The sequence below is a fragment of the Labeo rohita genome, chromosome 10 (assembly GCF_022985175.1).
Source record: "Labeo rohita strain BAU-BD-2019 chromosome 10, IGBB_LRoh.1.0, whole genome shotgun sequence".
NCBI lineage: Eukaryota > Metazoa > Chordata > Actinopteri > Cypriniformes > Cyprinidae > Labeo > Labeo rohita.
Window position 1 is genome coordinate 9,173,356 of NC_066878.1, and position 22,614 is coordinate 9,195,969.

The 22,614-nt window shown below is 40.1% G+C and overlaps 1 protein-coding gene across 8 annotated transcripts in view; it reads left to right on the forward strand.

Moving 5' to 3' along the window:
- auts2a (activator of transcription and developmental regulator AUTS2 a) overlaps positions 1 to 22,614 on the forward strand; it is a 466,844-nt gene that overhangs the window by 419,168 nt on the left and 25,062 nt on the right. For all 8 annotated transcript variants that reach the window (XM_051120205.1, XM_051120207.1, XM_051120209.1 and 5 more), the window contains one exon: positions 11,399 to 11,447. In XM_051120205.1, coding sequence (XP_050976162.1) covers positions 11,399 to 11,447 — 49 coding nt within the window. The remainder of the gene's footprint in view (positions 1 to 11,398; positions 11,448 to 22,614) is intronic.

The following is a 22,614-nucleotide window of genomic DNA, read 5'->3' on the forward strand; positions in this document are numbered from 1 at the left end:
TTGTTGAATAAACGTATTAATTTCTTTTTTAAAAAAAACTGCCTTATTGACCCCAAACCTTTGAACGGTAGTATAGGTCACTATTGTTAACAAAAATTATTATGAAGATGAAATGTTGGAGGTAGCGGTGTAATATCATATGTATGATATTACAGTAAACCATAATAATAACAATAACTGCAAAGAGATTCATGATGTATTATTAATACTTAGTTTTAATATTTTCAGTCTGTGCTCGATGGTCGAAGGAAGGAAGGAAGCACGGAAGCAAGGACTAACTGTTATGGAAGGAAGGAAGGAAGGAAGGAAGGAATACCTGTTAAGGAAGAAAGGAAAGAAGGAAGGAAGAAAGCAATACATGTTAAGGAAGGAAGGAAGGAAGGAACACCTGGTAAAGAATGAAGGAATAATTGTTATGGAAGGAAAGAAGGAATAACTGTTAAGGAAGGAAAGATTAACTAAAGGAAGTAAGGAAGGAAGAAAGGAATAACTGTTAAGGAAGGAAATAAGGACTAACTGTTAAGGAAGGAAGGAAGCAAGGAAGGAAGGACTTAGGGAGGGAAGGAAGGAACAGCTGTTAAGGAAATATGGAAGGAACGATCAACTGTTAAGAAAAGAAGCAAGGAAGGAACAACTGTTATGGAAAGAAGGAAGCAAGGAGGGAAGGACTTCAAGAGGGAAGGAAAGAAGGAAGGAATAGCTGTTAAGGAAAGAATGTAGGAAAGAAGGACTAACTGTTAAGGAAGGAAGGAAGAAATTAATACCTCTTAAGGAAGGAAGGAATAACTGTTAAGAAAGGAAGGAATACCTGTTAAGGGAGGAAGGAATAACTGTTAAGAAAGGAAAGACGGAAGGACGGAAGGAATACTTGTTAAGGAAGGAAGGAATACCTGTTAAGGAAGGAAGGAAAGAAGGAAGGAAGGACTAACTGGTAAGGAACAAAAGGAAGGAAGGAAGGAATACCTGTTAAGGAAGTAAGGAAGGAAGGAAGGAAGGAATACCTGTTAAGGAAGTAAGGAAGGAAGGAAGGAAGGAATACCTGTTAAGGAAGGAAGGAATACCTGTTGAGGAATGAAGGAAAGAAGGAAGGACTAACTGGTAAGGAACAAAAGGAAGGAAGGAATATCTGTTAAGGAAGGAACTGTTAAGGAAAGAAGCAAGGAAGGAACAACTGTTATGGAAAGAAGAAAGCAAGGAGGGAAGGACTTCAAGAGGGAAGGAAGGAAGGAAGGAATAGCTGTTAAGGAAAGAATGTAGGAAAGAAGGACTAACTGTTAAGGAAGGAAGAAATTAATACCTCTTAAGGAAGGAAGGAATAACTTAAGAAAGGGAGGAAGGAATAACTGGTAAGGAACAAAAGGAAGGAAGGAATACCTGTTAAGGAAGGAAGGAATACCTGTTGAGGAATGAAGGAAAGAAGGAAGGACTAACTGGTAAGGAAGGAAGGAGGGAAGGAATGAATACTTGTTAAGGAAGGAAGTACTAACTGTTAAGGAACAAAAGGAAGGAAGGAAGGAATACCTGTTAAGGAAGGAAGGAACGAAGGAAGGAATACCTGTGAAGGAAGGAAGGACTAACTGTTAAGGAACAAAAAGAAGGAAGGAAGGAAGGAAGAAAGGAATATATGTTAAGGGAGGAAGGACTAACTGTTAAGGAAGGAAGGAAAGAAGACAGAAAGGAATACCTGTTAAAGAAGGAAGGAATAACTGTTAAGGAAGGAAGGAAAGACTTAGGGAGGGAGGGAAGGAAGGAAGGAAGGAAGGAAGGAAGGGACTAACTGTTAAGGAGGAAAGGAAGGAACGACCAACTGTCAAGGAATGAAGGAAGGAAGAACTGTTAAGGAAAGAAGCAAGGAAGGAATAACTGTTGAGGAAGGAAGGAAGCAAAGAAGGAAGGACTTCAGGAGGGAAGAAGGAAGGTTAAGGAAGGAAGAAGGAATGAAGCAAGAAGTAACTGTTACGTGGAAGGAAAGGACTAACTTTTCTTTTTGACACTTAAATTTGATAACTGACTATACCACAACAATTAACTGGCATGCAGCGAAGGGATCGCTAATTCAGTTGCTGCAATCTCAAACAGCCTTTAGCATTATTTCCTTAATTTTATACTAGCCAGTTTGAGTCCCATTAGGCAGGGGTATTAATAAGAAATATTCATAAAGCCTGAACCAAAATGCCCACAAAACAGATCAGTGTGCTGGTTTCATTCTTCTTTAGCTCTGAGCGGTTACACCTTTATGATACTGAGGAAGAATTAGATTTTTAACATGGTGCACATTATGACATAATGGCCTCATAAAGACACTTATGTGTGTTTCCATGTGCGTTATTACTTTCAGGCTATAGCAAGCTAAATAATATCCATATGGTGCAGATTTATTTGAATGAATGAATCCTGAATGTGTTTAACCACTATTATTTTCTTTGCATTCATGCATGTATTGGTGTTTCTGCTGATTTTTATGGCTCTTTTGTGTGACTAGCACACACAGTGACTGACTGCTCTGAAATGACTCTTGGCACGGTGACCCGTGCTCTCAGTCATGCCTGTAATTTGGACCAAAAGGGCCCTCTGCTTTTCTCTCCTTTCCTTCCCGCTGAAAATATGTCGAGCGAACGACAGACAAAAACATATTAAGGGCGTAACCAGAGCATTTGAGACAGGAGGGATAAACCAATTTTCCTGTCCAGTTTGTTTTAAGAGAGCGAGAGAGCGGTTAGACCTGCACCGGGGCTTATCAGCCAACTGGCTCGACTCTGGCCCGTGTCATTACAGGCTTCCAGATGGAGATAATGTTGAACATTGTACTGCGCATACCATTTGCTTGCTCTAAACCGGCTTTCGACCGAGGAGATAGTATCTAGATAAACTGATAATACTTCAGTTACACACTCACCCTCTCTTTTTTCCGCTGGGTAAGCTGAGTGCCTGCGTTTCCTGGACCTGTGTGAAACCATACACGATGTGAGCTTCATATCGCAAAGCACGGAAGCTGAAGATAATTTAGTCTGAATAGGCTGCTTTTAAAATTCCTAATGTCTCGGTGGATCTGATGGACGTCTCGCACTCCCGTCTCCCCCTTACCTAACTTTCTCCATTCTTGTCGCACATCCAATTGTCAGTATATTTTTAAAACATCACTGTTGAAAGTTTACACGTAATATCAGCGTGTGAATTTGTGTTGCGCGTCACATATTTGTGTGTGTTACTGCAGGCTGCGTACGTGTACATCTTCCCCCTACTGTTATTCGCTGTGTGAATGACAGATTAATATATGTATGGTAGGGAATCTGAGGAAGGAAGAGAGAGCGGCTGTCAGCATGCTGTGTTTGGGGAGGAGGGAGATTAGAGGAGCTGTCATAGGCTGCGTTGAGCGGTCTCACACAGATAAGTCTCAGCAGCGAAAAGTGTTGTACCGCTGCCTGAAAACAGGGAGCGAGAGATGGAAGATTATCTGGAGTTTTGCGTTTAGAGGTTTGTGTGTGCGCCGCTCAAGGTTCACCTGTTTTGTTGACTGTTCCATTTCAAAGTATTTGCGTCTTTCGCTATTTAATAATGTAAGCAAATACCTCTACAAGTAAACCAGTTTTATTTTCTGGCTCTTTTTCCTCTTTCAGACAGGGTATGATGAGGGGAAGTGGGGGAAAACAAGGTCAGGAAATATTACAGGCTAGACTCAAAGCTGTATCGCCCACATACAGTCTTACCAAATGTAATAATTTAGGAGAGGATGTTTAAAATTAAGCAGGATAGTTGAAATTCTGCCGTTGTTTGATCTCCCTCATGTCGTTCCAAACTTGTATGACTTCTTTTCTTCTGCAGAATACAAAAGAGGCGTCCAATATTCTTTTAAATTTGACATTTAAGACACGTCTCTTTTAACCCTCATGTGTTCGTTATTTTGACCCAGAAAGGATTTCCTTTTTCCAGAAAACGCTAGATAATGTCATAATCACATTGGACTAAACACTGGAACTTTACTCATAAAAACTTATTATTCACCTGTGGTGGTTCCAGTCAAAAATAACCAGCCTACAAAAATATGCTTATAAATTTCTTGTTATGCTGTATTATTACCAAATATTGTACTCATTTTTACCAGCTTGTTTTCTTTCAGTTAGCACAGGTTTTGTCTTTCCCTTTTTTAAACTCATTTATGCATCTGTGAAAACTGCCAAATTTGGCCACAAATAGCTTTTTTTTATTCAAAAACTAAGGTGAGTAAGTTTAGATCAGTAGCTATGTTACCATCACAGTGTTTCTATGCACATTTTGAAGTATCGCATCAGAAAAGTGTGATGGAAACACCAAATTTCAAAAGAAAAACTCTTAATTCGCAAAAACGTTTATATGCTTGCTTGAGTTGGTTTTTGACGAAAAAAGGGTTAATGCGAATAATGTGAATACTGAATAAATTCCTCTTTGTGCATCAAAAAAAGTCTTGACTTTGCAAAATGGAACATGACTAACCAGTGGAGTGATCTTGTTGCACAGCATCTGAAATGTTATGATCATTCTGAAATGCCAGAGCAAAGTCCATCAAAGTATTTCTGTATAATTGCCAACCCAGAACTGTCTTACACAACTGCGTTCTTAAACAGCAGGCATCCACCTCCGCATGATGACTGCATTCATTGTGTTTCGTCTGCTTGATTTATAATATATGAAAACTATTATATTTAGTGACTTCTCCTACTTTTCTTAGTGATATTTATTGCCAGTTTATCAGTGGCAATTTTGTTCTCTTTGACTCGTTGGATGGAAACTGTACTTATTCAAGTGTGCTTATGCAAATGTTTTATGCGATATTTCAGTTTTGCGTTAAATTCGCTACTTTGCCATAGGCCTCATTCACCCCCAGATAATGAGGCCTATGGCCAATCAGTTCCAAAAAGAAATACAAACCCTGGGCTAATTGAAAGAAGACAGGTTCACAAAAATATTGAACCCAAATCCAGCGTTATGGATGTGACACATAAAATGCTTAGAGAATGTGTTACCAATATATTGAATCATCTGTTTATATAACCCTATATAACCCTTGTTGATAGAGTCTAAACATAAAAAAAAAAGTTTTCTATGTTAAAAAAAGGAAATAATCATGCGTCATGGATGTGACGAAAAAGGACGTTTTTGATAGACTACATACTTTGTAGGATTTTTTTCTAATTAGAATACACAAATCAGACACAATAATATCCAACAAATAGAGAAGCGATGGCTCTTCACAGAGCATATAAGTGTTACTTAAAATTTTGATGTCTATTTTTGAGGAATATGTACTGTTATGGATGTGAAGAGCCAGACTATGGAAAATCATGCACTAAAAATTAAAAAAATGCTTTAAAAACTTTTAAGAGAGATTTCACATGGATATTTAAACCACCAAATGTTGACACCTGTGCTATCAGTATAGTAAAAACATTTGGTAAAAACTATTTTTTCATGGTAAGGTTGACCTTTCCATGGAATTACCCAACATCATAAAATATTTAGGATGGTCATGTCTATAGCGGCTAACTACAAGGCCACGGTTTCAACATGCAAACAAACTTTTTGTCTAAATTCAGTGGTTTATGGTCTCTCTTGAGACAACAAAAGGTGTTTCTGTTGCAGTAGAACACACATACATACTCCTTCCCATTATTTCCTCTCGTGAACAGTGCTGTGTAAAGACCTTCGCTTAGCAGATTGCAGACAGGAGCTGCGGATGGAACCGGAGGAGCCTTATCGCTCTGAATTTCTGTTTGTGGAAAAGAAGCGAGGAAAGCAGATCGCTCCATCTTCGCATCTGTGTCCGCAGCTCTTTTGTCTCGTGAAAACTCTCTCCCCTTCTCTGCGCTGGCATTGTTGATGTGGTGTTTTACACAGCGCTAATACCATCCCGAAGGCCTCCCAGATGAGTTGGTCAATGTTCCCTCCTGACTGGCGAAGTTTTAAGTGTCACTAGAAATGGACCTTTCTTTTGAGTGTCTCTCAAAGGCCCCAGCTGAAAAGAGCAGGGAGAGAATACAAGAGAGGAGATTACAGACAAGGGCCAGTCAGAGCTACCCTATTTAACACATTATATCCAGTCCCCTCAGGTTACACTTATGCGCAGCAATATTTTAAAAGAGAGCGAGGGAGAATGAGAAGGAGAGATTGCTTCCGTAATAGCCGTAGAGACCATAACAGAGCGCCGATCTCCTGTGATTGCAATCTAGCGCAGAGTTCCTGTGAAATTAAACCATGCGTTTTGAGTGGGAAAGAAAGCAGAGAAGGGAATGGGAGGGAGGGATAAAGGAGAAAGGCAAAATGCGGCTCTGGTTACTTTGAAGCAGAGGATCAAGGCCAGAAAAAGGAATAAAATATGACAAAACGACAGCAGAAAGGGCTTATGGTCTATAGGCGGAATTTTACAGGCACAGACAGCAATTACTGGCATACATAGCATAACTCCAGATATTAATGTTTGATCTCCTATTCCACTTTTCTGGCAAGCTTCACCAAGTGCTTTTCCATACCCCACTGCCACTTCAAATTAGTTTCTTGGCAGCTCCACGACATGTTCTCTCGCTGCATTTCCTTCCATTTCTCTCTCTCTCACCCTCTTTCTCTGCCTGCTTTCTGTAGTCTGTCAGCGTTTCATTTGAATTAAAAATAATCTGCGCTGAGAGATCCGGACGTTGATTGTGGAGCGGAGAGCGGTAATCACAGGCTTGAGGTTTCGCTCAAATCTGATGATAGGCATTTAGGAAAGCGAGCTCTGATTTCGGGGACGAAGGCTGCTTTGGTGCACCTCATCCAAACCCTGACATGCTCCATATATGTAATCATAATGTAATCATATCTATTTAATCAAATATAGATGAAAAAGGACCTTTTTTTTATAGCCAAACCAATTTCGCCACGGTTACTCTACGTCCAAATAAAAATATACTATGTGGTTTGGGGGAAAAAATGACAAGCGTAATATATTATGCAGAAAATGGGAACCAAAAAAAAAACAGTAATATCATACATTTTCTACATTTTTTACATTTTCTTTAACGATTTTATTCTGCTATTTTGGTTGCACTTAAAAGGGTCATTAGAACTCATTGCTCATATAAGTATCCATAACTACACTTTGCATGGTTAATTACCAATGATGTTTCCTTTGAATTCTCAAAGGGTGTTTGATAGTGGCCCTTCTGACCACCTGATCCTGGGCCCCTAAACAGTGCTGAACCTGTCCTCCACACCCTGAACTTAGAGTCTCATAAACCTAATAAGCTTGAGCCGCCTCTGAATTCTTAACGCCTGTTGGGCTCAATCTAGATTACCTCAGGCTTGTTGTGATACAGAAATTAGTGAAGGGCAAAAAAAATGTGCGGGGTGGGAGTATTTTAAAAATCCACCCCCTCCTCTCCCTTGAGTGGCACTGACTTCTCAGTGTTTGGTATGAGCCTTTCGGCTCTCTCAGGGGTCCCTTACCAAGATGGTTTATTGCATTTCATTTCTTTTTTACTGTCGGTTCATCTATGAAATTAAAACGAAGAAATGTGAGAACACAAAAAGGCAATTTTATGTAAACTCTAAATATATAATTGTACACAATTTGGTGTGAGTATATTTTGTAGCTAATAATTTAATATACATTTGAGGTCAAAAGTTTACATACACCTTGCAGAATCTGCAAAATGTTAATAATTTTACCAAAAGAAGTGGGATCATACAAAATGCATGTTATTTTTTATTTAGTACTGACCTGAATAAGATATTTCACATAAAAGATGTTTACTTATAGTACACAAGAGAAAATAGTTAAATGTATAAAATGACCCTGTTCAAAAGTTTACATACACTTGATTCCTAATACTGTGTTGTTACCTGAATGTTTAGTAATAGTTGTTCTTGTCCTGAACAGATAAACTGTGCACGCTTCTTTAGAAAAATCCTTCAGGTCCCACAAATTCTTATTTTTTTCAGCATTTTTCAGCATATGAGTCCCTCAGTTCTCAGCGTGAAAAGATGACTCTCAAAATCATACAGTTGTTGTTTGAAAGGGTTCAAATACACAAAAATGCTGAAAAAACAGAATTTGTGGGACCTGAAGGATCATTCAGGTTACAACACCCTATGAAGAATCAAGCGTATGTAAACTTTTGAACGGGGTCATTTTATTTTATAAATTAAGCTATTATTGTCTCCTGTGGCCTATATATAAACAACTTTTATGTGAAATATCTTTTTCAGGTCGGTACTAAGTAAAAAACATAATGCATTTTGTATGATCCCTCTTATTTTGGTAAAATAACATTTTGCAGATTCTGCAAGGTGTATGTAAACTCTTGACCTCAACTGCAATTGTACACAATTTGGTTTGAGTGAGTTTTGTAGCTAATAATATAGTATAAGTAGCAAAATATTATAGTAGTATAACAATATTTTACTAAATATTTCACTACAAACAGAAGCATAATAATATTTTTAATAGTAGTATTGTATTTAACTTTGCAATTCTGAGACTTTATTTCTACTTTAATAATAAATTAAAATTAACATTTTAATTTCATTTTTTGTTTTATTTTGCAATTCTGAGATTCCAAGTTCAGTTTTAATATAGGAAAATAATAAAACACTATACTCACTATAGATTGCATGTGTTGAACTTCTGGAAAAACTTTATTTTAATTTACACATAGAAAAATAAACTCACGTGTGTTGTTTGGTCGAGGCAGATGTTGGAGGTTGAGTGTGGTTTTATATTGATGGAGCGTGCAGCTCCATTTTTTCCCCTTGGCTCAAAGGAGAATGGGTGAGAGATGTAGAGAAGGAAAGATAAACATCCAGCAATAAGCTACCTCATTCTCTTACTCTGTTGGGGGCAGTCAAGGTCAGAGGTCAGCGCAATGCGAGTCCCTTGTTAATCCATTGACCCCGGTGCAGAGGGTTAATACTGGTTTGCTAAGCCAAGGGACCCCAAATCAGTCAGATTAAGGAGATTTTCCAGGAATGTCCGGCTTTATCTTAAGATTGGAGGATTGTTTGGGTTTGAGTGTTCATGAACTGAGGTTAGTGGAATTAGATCTTCAAGCTTTTCCTCAAACCCTGAGGAAAGGAGGTTAATATTACACCGTGGTTTGGAAACACAATTAAGGCCGGTCTTAGCGTATAATCGCCGCAGACGTGGTTGATCAGTTTAGTCTTTAATTCTTTTTCCTAGTGTTAAATATCCGCCACGCTAGTCCACATTGGATGCTGCCACATTGTTGACCAGAACTGTATTCTACTTTGAAAGTGACTTACATTTCATACATCGCTACACACTAGACACTAATTATTCAGCAGGGCAAACTGTGCTGTTCTGGGTCAGCCTGGGTGATTCTAACCCCAGTGAAGGAAGGCTGTGGCTGAGGGAACCAGAGAGGTGTGTGGCGCTCATGAAGAGAGTCTCTGTCTCCCTCCCCTTCACAGTAGCTGCACCCTACTGGGAAATTCATTAGCAGCTGACATCATCTCACTCCGGCCAGAGAGTGAAAGAATATCATTCTATCCCAGTTCCCTCCTCTTCTCTCTCTCTCTCTCTCTCTCTTTCTCTCTCGCTCTCTCCCTCCCGGTCGCTCCGTCTCCTGTTTGCACTCTTTCAGGACTCCGCTGCCAGTAGCTTTCATTGAGCATCGTACACGCACACGCACTCACACACCGTCTGTCCGGTGAAGCTGAGCGGAGGAAGCACGTTCAGTGTGTGTGAGGCAGAAACAAGCAGGGGGTAGGAGCTGAATGAAGTCAGGTTAGAATCAGGAAGTGGGAGGACCCGGTCGCGCCGTGGGTGAATGAGAGAGTTTGTGTGGATACGGGCAGCACTTGCGCGACGAACAGGACACGAGCTTGAAACCGGCGACGATTTCGAGGAAAGGAAGCGGCGGTCGGGGTTCTAGTGCGGCTTTACTCCACCCATTCTGCCTATAGGAGGAAAATACTGCACGCTTTGTTGGATTTTTCCTTGCTTTGAGCGCACGGGAGATGGTTTGTCACTGAGTGCGCCCCTCACACAAAAGCGCATAAGTCCGTGTCCGTTAAGCGACGGTTGGCGAGGATTTCAAACGGCCAATTCGCGCGAAGAGGACGAACTGAAGGATTTCTCCACTTCTCTGCGCTCTTGGGTACCAGACACATGGCTGCCTTTGTCCGAGAACCTCTCTCGCTTTGAGCTCTGGATGTTTTTCTTCTTCCCTGGGAAAGGCTACTTCTTATTTTGCATGGCTGTCATTCGCTCAAAGGGAGCGAGAGGAATTCGCCGCCTGTTTGTGGATTACATTGTTTGACAAGCAGAAATGTGAAACGGCGTATTTACTAAACCTCCTGAAAGTGATTTCTCGACTTGTTATTTTCGTCCGTGCCAACCTCGCCACATCAAAAGGTACACCGCACCTTCATATGCCTCAGAAATGGATTTTTTTTAGTTCATATTTCGATGACCACAATGTCATTCGACGTTTTAGGGGAATTAAAATCAGTTTCAATGGATTACTCGATGGCTGGAGGATTTGGAGCGCTGTTTTCTTGTCGTTGGTTGTGGATAATTGTAGTTGAAATCTCTGCAGTGAATGTTGCCAGATGTTTTTCGGTTGTGGTTTGAATAAAGCGGTCAGGCGAACGCATCGTTGTGTGGAAACGATGTCTTTTGACGTCATGTGTTAATGAATGCATATCACATTATTGTTATTATTATTATTACAGACATTTTCAGCTGTGAAAATGCCGTTACCGCTTTATTTACATAGCTATTTTTAGCCATGGAAATGTCTTTTAAATAAACAAATATTTTAGAGGGTTGTCGTGCCTTGTCAGTGTTGTTTTTGCCTCGAGCAGGATATGGATATAGTGTTGCTAAACCTGTCAGAATAATTGCTTTACAACAACCTGAGAACATTCTTACTTGTGTATCCAATAAAAGACGTTTACATTCACGCAGAAGATTTTCTGTGTGCTATCGTGTTGGTTAATCGTTGTAAAATTGTTAAAAAGTGCACAAAGCTCGTGCATTATTTTCCTCTCCAGTGACTGAGTGGAGAGTCAGGTTAGATGCTAATGGATGGACTGTAATGGTTCCATCTTTGTTGCTGTTTAGCCAATTGAATTAGCCGATGCCCCTTTGACACCACATTGTCACTTAAATAGGCTTTCATTACCTAAATGCTGTGTAAATTGCAACGCTGGATGTTTGCACAATAACATAGCAATGTTAATGCGTTCAACCCGGTCTGAAGTGCAGCGCTTCGTTTTTCGCATGGAGCCACAGTGCCATCCAGTGGCCGCTGTGGGAAGCGACTGATTTTTGCGCTCATTAGTGCTGCGCTACCTTTGATGATGAAGCCCACCTGCTTAGTTCTGAAGCAGATGTACTGACTCTCTCTTTCTCGCTCTCTCTCAGGGCTCAGATGCCAGCTCAGAGAAACTCTTCAGCACAGCTGCAGTTAAAGGTACGTGGTGGACTTTCTTTATTACATTCTGCTTATGCTTATTACTTGTGTAAATCACAGTTCTGCCTCTGGGTTCCTATGGAGGCGCATACTCTGAATTGTTATGGTTGTTCTTTTCTGTAAAATTATGTTTTAAAGGCGTAACCCTGGTGTGTATAATATGTACTGTTATATATTGTATGAGTAACTGTGAAGCAGAACCCGTCACATTATTCTAGACAACCTTATTTACCACTATTGCATTCAGATTACGTTTAATGTGTTTTGCTTTCCGGGGTGGCATGGGAAATAGAGCATTTCCTCAAGGCTGACGACGATTCCATTGACAGGCACAGTGTGTTGTATCCGTGCTTTCTCACAGCGTATGGGCTGGGAGAAATCCATCTGAGCCACTCTGTTAAACAGATCCCAATGTGCTGCTGAGTGATGAATGAGAAAATCCATTTCAGGCGCGCAGCATGTGTAAACGCCACACACTGGGTCCCATGTGCAGCGGCGTCTGGCTTCTGTTATGGAAATTGATTAGTTGTGAAATGCTAAATAAAGGTGCTGGATCTGCGGCACAGACGGTAGTGGAAGAAGCAATTCTACCCTGCTGGTTTGATACTCGGCGTGTGTGATATTGTTTGCCGTGTCTATTTTAAAAGCACGCTTTGTGTTTATACAGTGAGGAGCTGCGATGCTCGCACCGTCTGTTCTTTGTGTGCATGTAAACGTCCCGCCATGCGCGTAGGAAGTTGAGTCTGCGGTAAGAACGCGCGAGTCAAAGGATCCGGGGAGTCAGTTGAGTTGCTTTTAAAACCTCAGTGTCTTTAGACAGCAGGAGCCCATCAGCACACCGCTAATTTGCTCTTAAAGCCTTTGGAATTTGAGCTCCCCCATTTTACAAACCCCAGGCAGGCCAACATAATGGAGCCCAGCCTCGTGAATCCACATTCCTCTGTAATGGTGCGTTACCAGGATGGAGAGCGTGATGGGTGGGGGGGCTGCGACGGAGGCTGGAAAGAGATCTGACCCCGGGGAGGTGAGAGAGAGCGACTGATTGATGCCGACAAGCCCCTTGTTCCTCCTTTTCCCCCTTGCTTCGCTCCCTCGGGACCCCAAACACATTTCCCACATTCTGCTCTTTGAAGGCCTTTAGAGGTTTGATTTGTGAAGTTCAGAGGGGCGCTGAATGGCGACCCTTTTTCGGAAAGGCTTTCCCTCCTGGAGACGCCTCGCCGTGGCCATTACGTCCCTTCTGAAAGGATTAAAACTCCCTTTGTGCGCCTTAAACTAACACATGCCCGCCTCCTCTGCTTCTGAAAAGCTGGCGCTTGGGAAACAGTACACAAATATGCTTTCTCCTCTCGCTGACTGCCAGGCCACTTGGTCTCCCTTCAGACTCTATTTCCATTTAAATGTGCGTCTTTTCTCTCTCTCCTTCACGTTCCCCTTGTCCCTTTCTCGCCTTGCCGTATGCAAATCTTTCCATTGGCACAAGGGATGGAGAAAAGAGGATCATCCTCCAAAGCACAGGTGCAAATGAACTTAGGCGCTGTGGTATTTTTATTGGAAGGTTTTAGGAAGATGAAAGACGGCGAGTGTACACAGAACGCCGCTCTCTGTTACAGAGGATTACCAGTCGCTCAGACTCTTAACCCTTATGAACAAAAGAAGAAAGAGAACGCAGAACTAAGGAGTTGAGAGACAGGCAACAGAAAAGATGTCAATATTTGCCCGGAGCCTAGAACGAGAGGCTCGCTGCTGTTTTTTTTCACGCTCAGGTGGTTGACGCTCACAAAATGCCTCACATTCAACAGCGAGATGAGAGGGAAGAGTCACCTCTGAGGGGAAAATATAGATCAAACTCCAAAAAGAGCAGAGCAAAAGTGATCTTAGATCATTTATAGGGCTGTAGGCCATTTTGAGCACTGGAGACAGAAGAGAAGAAGGAATAAACAGATGCCGTCGTTAGTTTTGTCACATAATTTGTGCCAAAAAGAAAAACTTGATTCTGTGCTTAATGTGTTTGTATGACAAACATGAAGTTTCCTCTGAGTGACAACCTGTTCAGTAAGATTTACATACATGCCCACTTCACGTTCTTTGTCGAATTAGACCCTCTCCTTGCCTCTCCTGTTTCATCCTTCCCTCCTGATGTTTTGTGTAATTGTTGCTTGTTTTCTTTTTTCTCTCCTCATTGCTCCGTCTCTCACTCCTATTAAGCAGAATCATTAAATGTTCGACTTAATTACTGTCTCTCTCACATAGCCTGCAGGTGGCTGCCAACCAGCCTGCCTCAATTAGTGTATTCATCGCCTGCATCTTGTGCATCTAAGAAGCCTTTTGCTCGATTTCAGAGCAAGTAAGAGTGAGAACAACAAGGAACTGTAACCAGTTAACTACTGAGAAATATACAGTTGAGTTGAAAAGTTTGCTGAATCTGCAAAATGTAAATTATTTTACCTAAATAAGAGGGATCATAGAAAATGCATGTTATTTTTTATTTATTCTATTTAGTACTGACCTTAATAAGATATTTCACACAAAAGTCATTTACATATAGTCCACAAGAGGAAAAAAATAGTTGAATTTATTAAAATGACCCCATTCAATAGTTTACATGCACTTTATTCTTAATACTGTGTTGTTACCTGAATGATCCTTTTTTTTTTTTCTTTTTTTTTTTGTGATAGTTGTTCATGAGTCACTTGTTTGTCCTCAACAGTTAAACTGCCAGCTGTTCTTTAGGAAAAAAACACAAATCCATCTATACACACTGAGGACAACTGAGGGACTCATATGCAACTATTACAGAAGGTTGAGGCCGGAGGGTGAAAACTTTTTGAATTTGAAGGTCAGGGTAAATTTAACTTATTTTGTCTTCTGGGACACATGTAAGTGTCTTCTGTAGCTTCTGAAGGACAGTACTAAATGAAATAAAATATGATATTTGGGCAAAATAAGACAAATGTACACGTCTTTATTTTCAAAAGTTTACACCCCTGGCTCTTAAAGTGTCGTTTTTCTTTCTGGAGCATCAGTGAGCATTTGAACCTTCTGTAATAGTTGCATATGAGTCCCTCAGTTGTCCCCAGTGTGAAAAGATGGATCTCAAAATCATACAGTCATCGTTGGAAAGGGTTCAAATACACAAAAATGCTGAAAAACCAAAGAATTTGTGGGACCTGGAGAATTGTTCTGAAGAACAGCAGGCAGTTTAACTGTTCAGAACAAACAAGGGACTTATGAACAACTATCACATAAAAAAAAATTCAGTAACAACACAGTATTAAGAAATCAAGTGTATGTAAACTTTTGAAGGGGGTCAATTGAATAAATTCAGTTACTATTTTCACAACCATAACATGCATTATTGTTCACAACAATAACATGCATTCTGCAAAGTGTATGTAAACTTTTGACCTCAACTGTATCTATACCAATACGTTATGTTGACAAAAATGATCTTATAAATAATTTTCTTCAAGATGTGTCTGTCAAATGCAAACTGATTTTGTTCTGCAAAAACAAAAATTAGAGGAAACATTAATTGTTTTCATGAATTAAATGCTTTTTCCATGTAAAACCTCATTTTGTTGCAGAGTATAAATTGAGTCTGACATTGTATTGGCCGCATTTGGACTTGGATGATAAGACAGAGCTGTCGCTACAGACTTCACTCCAGATACCTCATGCTCTCTCACTCTCTCTCCCTCTCGGTATGCTGTCAGTGTCCCATTTAGGAGCACCTCAACATAGGCCCAGACCACTAAACAGATTGTTTTTGATTTGTTTGGCAATAATTCCCAGTAATGGCATTTTTGTTTTCATTTCTAGCATCATTCATAAGACAGAAGGTAGCCATTTTGTGAGTGCTGTGTTTTATTTATGCCTGGTCATGCATTGAATAAAATCTAGCTACTGCCGGCACTCACCCAGTGTCTGCTGTGGTCTAATGCATAATGTAATATTTATGTATGTTTAGTATATAGCTTGGTTGCTTGTATATAAAAACCACAGAAGCTGATCAGCTGTCTTGCACAATATTGAATGAATTAGCAGACTCAGACTTAATCGACAGCACGCACAAGCGTGCTTGCAGGCAGCGCAGCGCTCTTCTGAAGAGCAGGACTCGGGTGAGGCCCTGTGTGGAAGGTGTAATTTCACTGACGATGACATTGTCGAGAGATTGAAAAAGAGGGGGGAGAGAGGATGAAGAGAAGGAAAGAGGAGGCAGAGAGATGAAGTTTGAGGCAGATGAGAGTTGTTAAGAGCTAGATGGATGGATGTGGAGAGCTCTTGAGATAGCGGAGCGCTCGCTGAGTGCTGTAGACTCACAAATGTCTGAAGCTTCAGAAGCGTATGTGTGTTTGGATGAATGTTTGCATACCAGATTCTGTGTGCTTGACACTGGCTTGAAAGGCTTTTTTTTTTTTTTTTTTTGCATTTCATGCATGCTATCTATACACATTATTTTGGAACACGGAAATAAGTGTCCTGTAAATGTACGAGACTTTCTATTTACAGTATAAAGGTAAATAACTGAAAGAATAACAGTGCAGTAGACCATAAACTATCTGCACTTCAAACCAGTGTGTTTGTTTATGATAATACATTAAAATAACTTGATTACAAATACCAGTTTGCAACATCAAGCATCGTTATAGACTGTTTGTGTACATCAAAGTACAAAATAAGTGGTAGCAACTAGCAACGCAGGAAGCCTTGCATATTTAAGTTAAAAATGTCAGCGTGTTCTCTTACAGTGGATATCAGGTGGATAAAACAGATGTATGTAGCTTTAAAATCAAATTGGATGAAGCACATTTGAAGCCGTTGCTATAAACAGGATATGATCCTGCACATTTTATATTAATTTGGAAAGTGATGTAATGATCTTGGGTCATTTTGTTGCTTGGAAACAGCATAAAGTTAAGCTAACACCCAGTCTACATTGGAAATGTGCATCTTGTCACAAACCTAAGCATTATAACTGACAAATCTGTTTAGACTGCTGGCCTAGTAAAAGCCATTCTTAATTGCTTATTGCTTTAACATTTTATCTTTAGTCGATAATGTATGCAATCTCTCAGATTGTCTGTCTGAGTTGTCTTGTTTTATGTTGAGTAACCAATTGGAATGAATGACTGATGAAGTCAAAGTTTCCTGTTTTCTTTCTTTTTGATTTGAGGATCAATGAAGAACATCTGTCTCTCTGTTTTAGGGGAGGTAACTGATTATTTGTTCTCAGTTGGCTCAGCTAGTCTTCCTCATATTGAACTATCAGCATCTTGACCCAGCATATCTCTGTGGTCATGTCTTTATAGTTTGTATAGAGACAGGCTGTAATTTATGGCTCTGTGAATGTGTGTGATGAAAGATGGGCTGTAATTCACAGCACATTGTGTTTGTAGTCTGCAGTGATGTCTCATCCCCTGACACACAAACACACAGAGGTTAACACACCATGGGCAACATCCTGATTTACTCCCTAAGGCCAGCAAACAATAGCGCCACCCACTCTCACAGCCTGCCCAGTGATGCATGTGTGTGGTTGTCCTCACGTATGAGTAAGCATTGTTGTATAACCATATGATTATTGTTTTTCCAGTAGGCTTGCTTTAAGTGGTTTTCCTGCCACAGGGAACGAGAGCGTGTTTTAAAACACAGAGCCGCACACTGGCGGTATTGGAAGAAGAGGTGGAGATGCCGTGGAACTGGTGATGAATTGGAAGTCAGACACTCGTTTAACACTATCCATCATCTCGCTCCGTCCCGCCTGTAGTCATAACACAGCCGCGACTGCACTCCTACACTCTCTCTCAATCTGTCCCTCTCTCTCAAAGAGGTCATTCCGAGGTTGTTCCCAAACCCCAGAGGTTGAAGGACTAAAGTAAATTCATCCATCTTGGTGACTAGAGGAGGGTGCACAGAGAGAGGAAGAAAGAGAGGCCAGGGAGACAAGAGACGTTGTGTAAACACTACTATATCCGACATGCTACGCTAAACGCAGGGAGTCTGGAAGCCATCAAGCTAAATGAAAGTCAAGCGTGAACGTTTGAATGGGTCGCACTCTAGAGATAAAAGTTGTGTCTACTGAGGGGGCACAGGGCATCACTTTTGGGCTTCTTTTACATGTCATTGTCTTATCAGAGAAACTGAGAGAAGTGTTGTAATGCTATTTAATGATAGAGTATATTTGTACTATACAGAAGCCACTCTGAGATCATTCAAAAGTTTGGGGTCAGTATTTTTTAATAAAAATTTACATTAAAATTAAGCAACACAAGTGTTTTCAACATTATAACTGTATCTTGAGTACCAAATATGATTCTTAAAATTCTGCAAACTGGATTTTAAAATATATTCAGATGGCAGACGTTACTGTTCTTACTAGAATTGTATGCAGTCCTGGTGATCTGACCCCAAACTTTTGAATGTTAGTGTATTTGGGTGCATTTATATAATTCAGAACAAATTTCACAATGCACTGGCAGTTCGAAGTGGACTTGTCTATTTTCTTTGTCTGTGCTTAATCTGAAAGGTATGTGTGTGTAAAATATCTGGTGGTCTTACCATGGTTGACTGACATAAATGAGTGACAGAAACTGAAAGCAGAAGTGAAAAGTCTCCCTGTGGTTGAAACCTTGCCTTACAGCTGTGATGACATCACCTCGTAGCTCCCGTTCCCTCTGTTTGGACAAGTTGAACATTTATTTTATTTCTTTCTCTCTCTCTTTCCTTCCCTCCAGCTCCCACTTTTTTGTCTATTCCCAGGTCTGTCAATTTGTTTTGTGCAATTATGCATATGGCAGTTCGAGGTCTCGGTGGTAACAGGGCGATTAGCGTGCGGAGATCTCGACCAAGTGTGTGTGTGCTTAAGTATATTTTAACCCAAAACCTCAGAGAAGCAGTACTTAGGCCTCTGGATCGCCAGTGCTCAGCTGGAGAGAGACAGAGAGGTGTGTAATCATGGGATAAAGAGAGCACAAATACTACAACACACTTTCCTGACCATGTTAAACTTAGATAAGTTAACACCCCTGCCCTCAGGGTCAGAGGTCACTTAGGTTGAAGGTCAAGCGCCAGTGTTTATCACCATTTCCGACTGATCTGGCTCAAACTGAGCAGTCTAAATTGCTGGAGGAACTGATCCTATAACAGCTAATGCACCTCAAAGAAATTTTGCACATCTGCAGATGTGTTTGTGGGTCTTCTTGCATGAATTGCTTAAATTGAATTGCATGTGTAAATAACTGTAATCCCTTCAGTCTCTTTCTCGGTACTCCATTGAAATATTGATTAAAATTCCAGCCCATGTGTTTGACCAGAGCAGGATTAGATCTACGTCTCAAGTTGTCAAACCCAGACTTGCTTGGCATAACCTTATAACATTAGGAAAACAGCTGCTTGAAGAAATGACAATTAGCCTGTGGGTTCTCGGTCATCTTCACAGTTTGTAATGTCGTCTTGGATTCTCTTTTGAAGATGACAAAATCTCTTATTATGAGCATCTTTATTCAAGTCTCCAGACACCAGTTAGTGGCCTGTTTTGTGCTGAAGTTAGACAAAAATATGTGCCATTAAGACTGAAAGGCGAGCTATATAAAGTCCAGGAGCTGCTATAGCTGCTAGATGTTTTTCAACTGATCAGCACTAGCCTGAAGTAGGGTCAAGCTGGTGAGAAACTGTGACCCATGACGAGAGTGAGAGAGAAATTCTTTCGAACACCCATGGTGGTAGCCACGGATAGATGCTTTGACTGACCACCTTCTGGGTGGGATAACTGCCTCTCTGCCACCCCTGTCGTCCCTCAGGGAGAGAGCTCCTCACTCAAATAGTAAACACTGAAATGCTCAGTTGGAAAGGGGGGATAAAAAAACAAGTGTAGAGGCACAGCTGGTGAACAGACTGAGTGCAGAATGGGTGTTCATATCTAGGAAAAGCAGAGTATTAATTGTTCCCCAAAGAATTTATGCTTCCTAACCCAAGCCCTCCCTCCATCTCGCAGCATTTCTTCTGCTGACACTCACTCATTCCTCTCTGGGGTAAAAATAAACACCTTTGGCCCTGCAGGCCAGGATTAGGAACACCTCTCCTCACCTCTGTCCTCTCTGTTTCCATCACTTCTGCTGGATTCCCTATTGAAATGCTAGTCAGATGTCTCTTGGCTCCCCTTTTGAGCAATCACATGATCCATGACTATTCCTTAGAGCATGTGGTAAACTTTAAATTAAGGCCCGTACACACCAAGGATGGTCCAACTATACCTATACAGGCACAATACTTTGGTTCCTATAAGTGTGGCACTATAGGCCTACTGAATAGAGCAAAATCTGGTCGCCTGGAGGCCTTGCTCAATTCGGGCCAGCTTGTGGTAGCTCCAGAGAATTCTTTGCTGAAGGGAAAATCCAGTGTGTGCTTTCATATAAATAAGCACTAATGAAGTGTGAAATGTTCCATTTTATCACCACTGGTTCCATTTATGGGAGATTCCACACCCGGGCCGTGGTTTCATAAGCCCTATGAAGAGCTGTCCCGTTCGCAGGATTGTCACCATCTGTTCCAGATTACACTGCTCTGACAAGACGCCGTTTGATTTTGGTTTTAAATGGCGGTCTTTATCCCGTACATCAAGTTTTATTCAAACAGTGACATCCTAAACCAGACATTTCAGTCTGGGCCTCAGTGCATGGGCTTAAGGGACACTGGAAAAGCAAACAAGTCGCCCTGCTGAGGGCTGCTGTTTAGATTAGATACAACAAAAACACACACGCAAATGCATTGAATTCTGACCGCTGGTGCCTACCGACATACACTTGAGAGACTCTGCTTCCCCTCTGCCTCAGACATGATATATGATTCTTAGGTCCCATAACAAGTATGTGTGTGTCAGTGTGTCCGTCTGAGCCACGGCCTCCTCTGAGAGTGCTGCCCCGCACAGAGCCGGCTTTGTTCTGATAGTAACCCAACCCGAGGTCTCACAGGGTCTGAGGGTCCTGGGTTGCCCGACGACTCTCCCAACCTCTGTCGTACTGAAGAGCGTGTTGAGAGACTCCCGAGGCAGCTGGCTGTTTTGGCTTCCCTTAGCACTTCAAATAAACGAATGAAGACGTGCAGAACACACACGCAGAACACTTCACCCGCCTTGCGTCACATACTTCAGCCCCAGTTTCCTTCGATCAACACAAGAACAACCAATTGAGTTAGATTTTAAAGGATGGACTTGTTATAGTCGGAAGAGATCCTAACATGGGAATGAGGGAAAAGAAAGAGAATCTGCTTTGGATTCTGGATTTCTTTGGCAACAGGTCGAGCCAAAGGATTGGTTTACGGCCATGCCCTAGGAAGGCTGAGTTTCCAGGTGGCTCAGTCCTAACACCCCTTAGGCATACACACACACAGACAGCATGTGTGTCTCTAATCCCCAACTTACTGAAACATGAGCCTTGGGTAATGAGAGAGCTTTACACACACACACACAGGCTGTGTGAGCTGGTAAGTGCCAGTTCTGGTGGGCTGTTGGAGGGCTTATGTTTCCAGGGATCTCAGTGAAGGGCAGCACTCTGTCCCCTGTGTCACACATTCAGAGAGACAGAGAGGCATTGAGTGCAATTTCTGCCCTGTTTGAATGGATTAAAAACATTCAGCTGTGAAACCTGAGTGAGAGAGGAAAAAACTACAGGACTGATTGAAGTTCCCTAAGGGACACACCACTAATGGTGATCTAAAGAGGCAGAATTCAGCTGATGTCAAAGTGTCAAAGAGATTGCAGCCACTCACTTATAAATATGCACACAAATACACACTTCAGAACTATTTGCAGTGTGCCGATATATTAGAAACCATATTCGTATAGGCCATTATTACACTACCAGTCAAAAGTTTTTGAACTGTACGATTTTTAATGTTCTTTAAAGAATTCTCTTCTGCTCACCGAGCCTGCATTTATTTGATTCAAAATACAGCAAAAGCAGTAGTATTGTGAAATATTTTTACTATTTAAAATAATGCTACCTATAATCTATAATAATGCTTTCTATTTGAATATATTTTAAAAATTTATTCCTGTGATCAAAGCTACATTTTTAGCATCATCATTCCAGTCTTCAAAATGAAAATGATTAAATTATTTAAAATAGTTGAGAACATTTTTTCAAGATTTTTTGATGAATAGAAAGATCCAAAGATCAGCATTTATCTTTTCTAACATTATAAAATATACCAATTAGAAGCTTGGAGTAAGTATAATTTTATTTATTTACTCTTTTTTGTGTGTGTGTGAAGAAATTATAGAAATTAGTACTGTTATTTAGCAAATAATATTAAATTGATCAAAAGTGATGATAAAGACATTTATAATGTTTCAAAAGATTTCTATTTCAGATAAATGCTGTTCTTTTGAACTTTCTATTCATCAAAGAAACCTCAGCTGTTTTCAAAATAATAATAATAATAATGTTTTTTGATTTCTAAAGGATCATGTGATCACAGACATAAAAAAAAAATGTGAAAATACTATTGTTCAAGAACCTTTGCCTGGTGTGTACCTTATGTATATTTTATAATTTATAACAATTCATTATATGAGTAATGCATCATTTTTATATGAGTAATGCATCAAAATATAAAAAAAGGTAATGGATATTGGAATAAATTTATACTGGAAGCAGAAAATTGGAAATATTTATATGAATAAAAATAAACAACATGTAATATGCCATTTTATCATTTTTAACATTTGTAATTTTTAGTTATGATATCTTGAAAATATAGATTTTATATATATATTTTATATTTGATGTATTTTCTGATACAATGCAAGGGCATTGCTTTTGATTATATAAATTTGTAATATTTTTTAATATTTTTCACATTATAAAACAGTTGATTAAAATACAATATTATTATTGTCTGCTTCCTATATATTTGTATACAATAATATTTACATTTAAATATATATGAACACAAACAGGCAAAACTGTGTGTGTATATATGTGACTCTATAGCTGTTTCCATCACCCTGTTTTTATGCACATTTTGAAGTATCCCATCAGAAACAAGTGATGGAAACACCAAATCATCTCTTAAATGTATAACATTTTTCGCCCGCTTGAGGTTTTTTGACTTGTGTGAAGAAAAGTTAATGTGAATGTGAGGTGGAAACGCATTTTGCAAATAA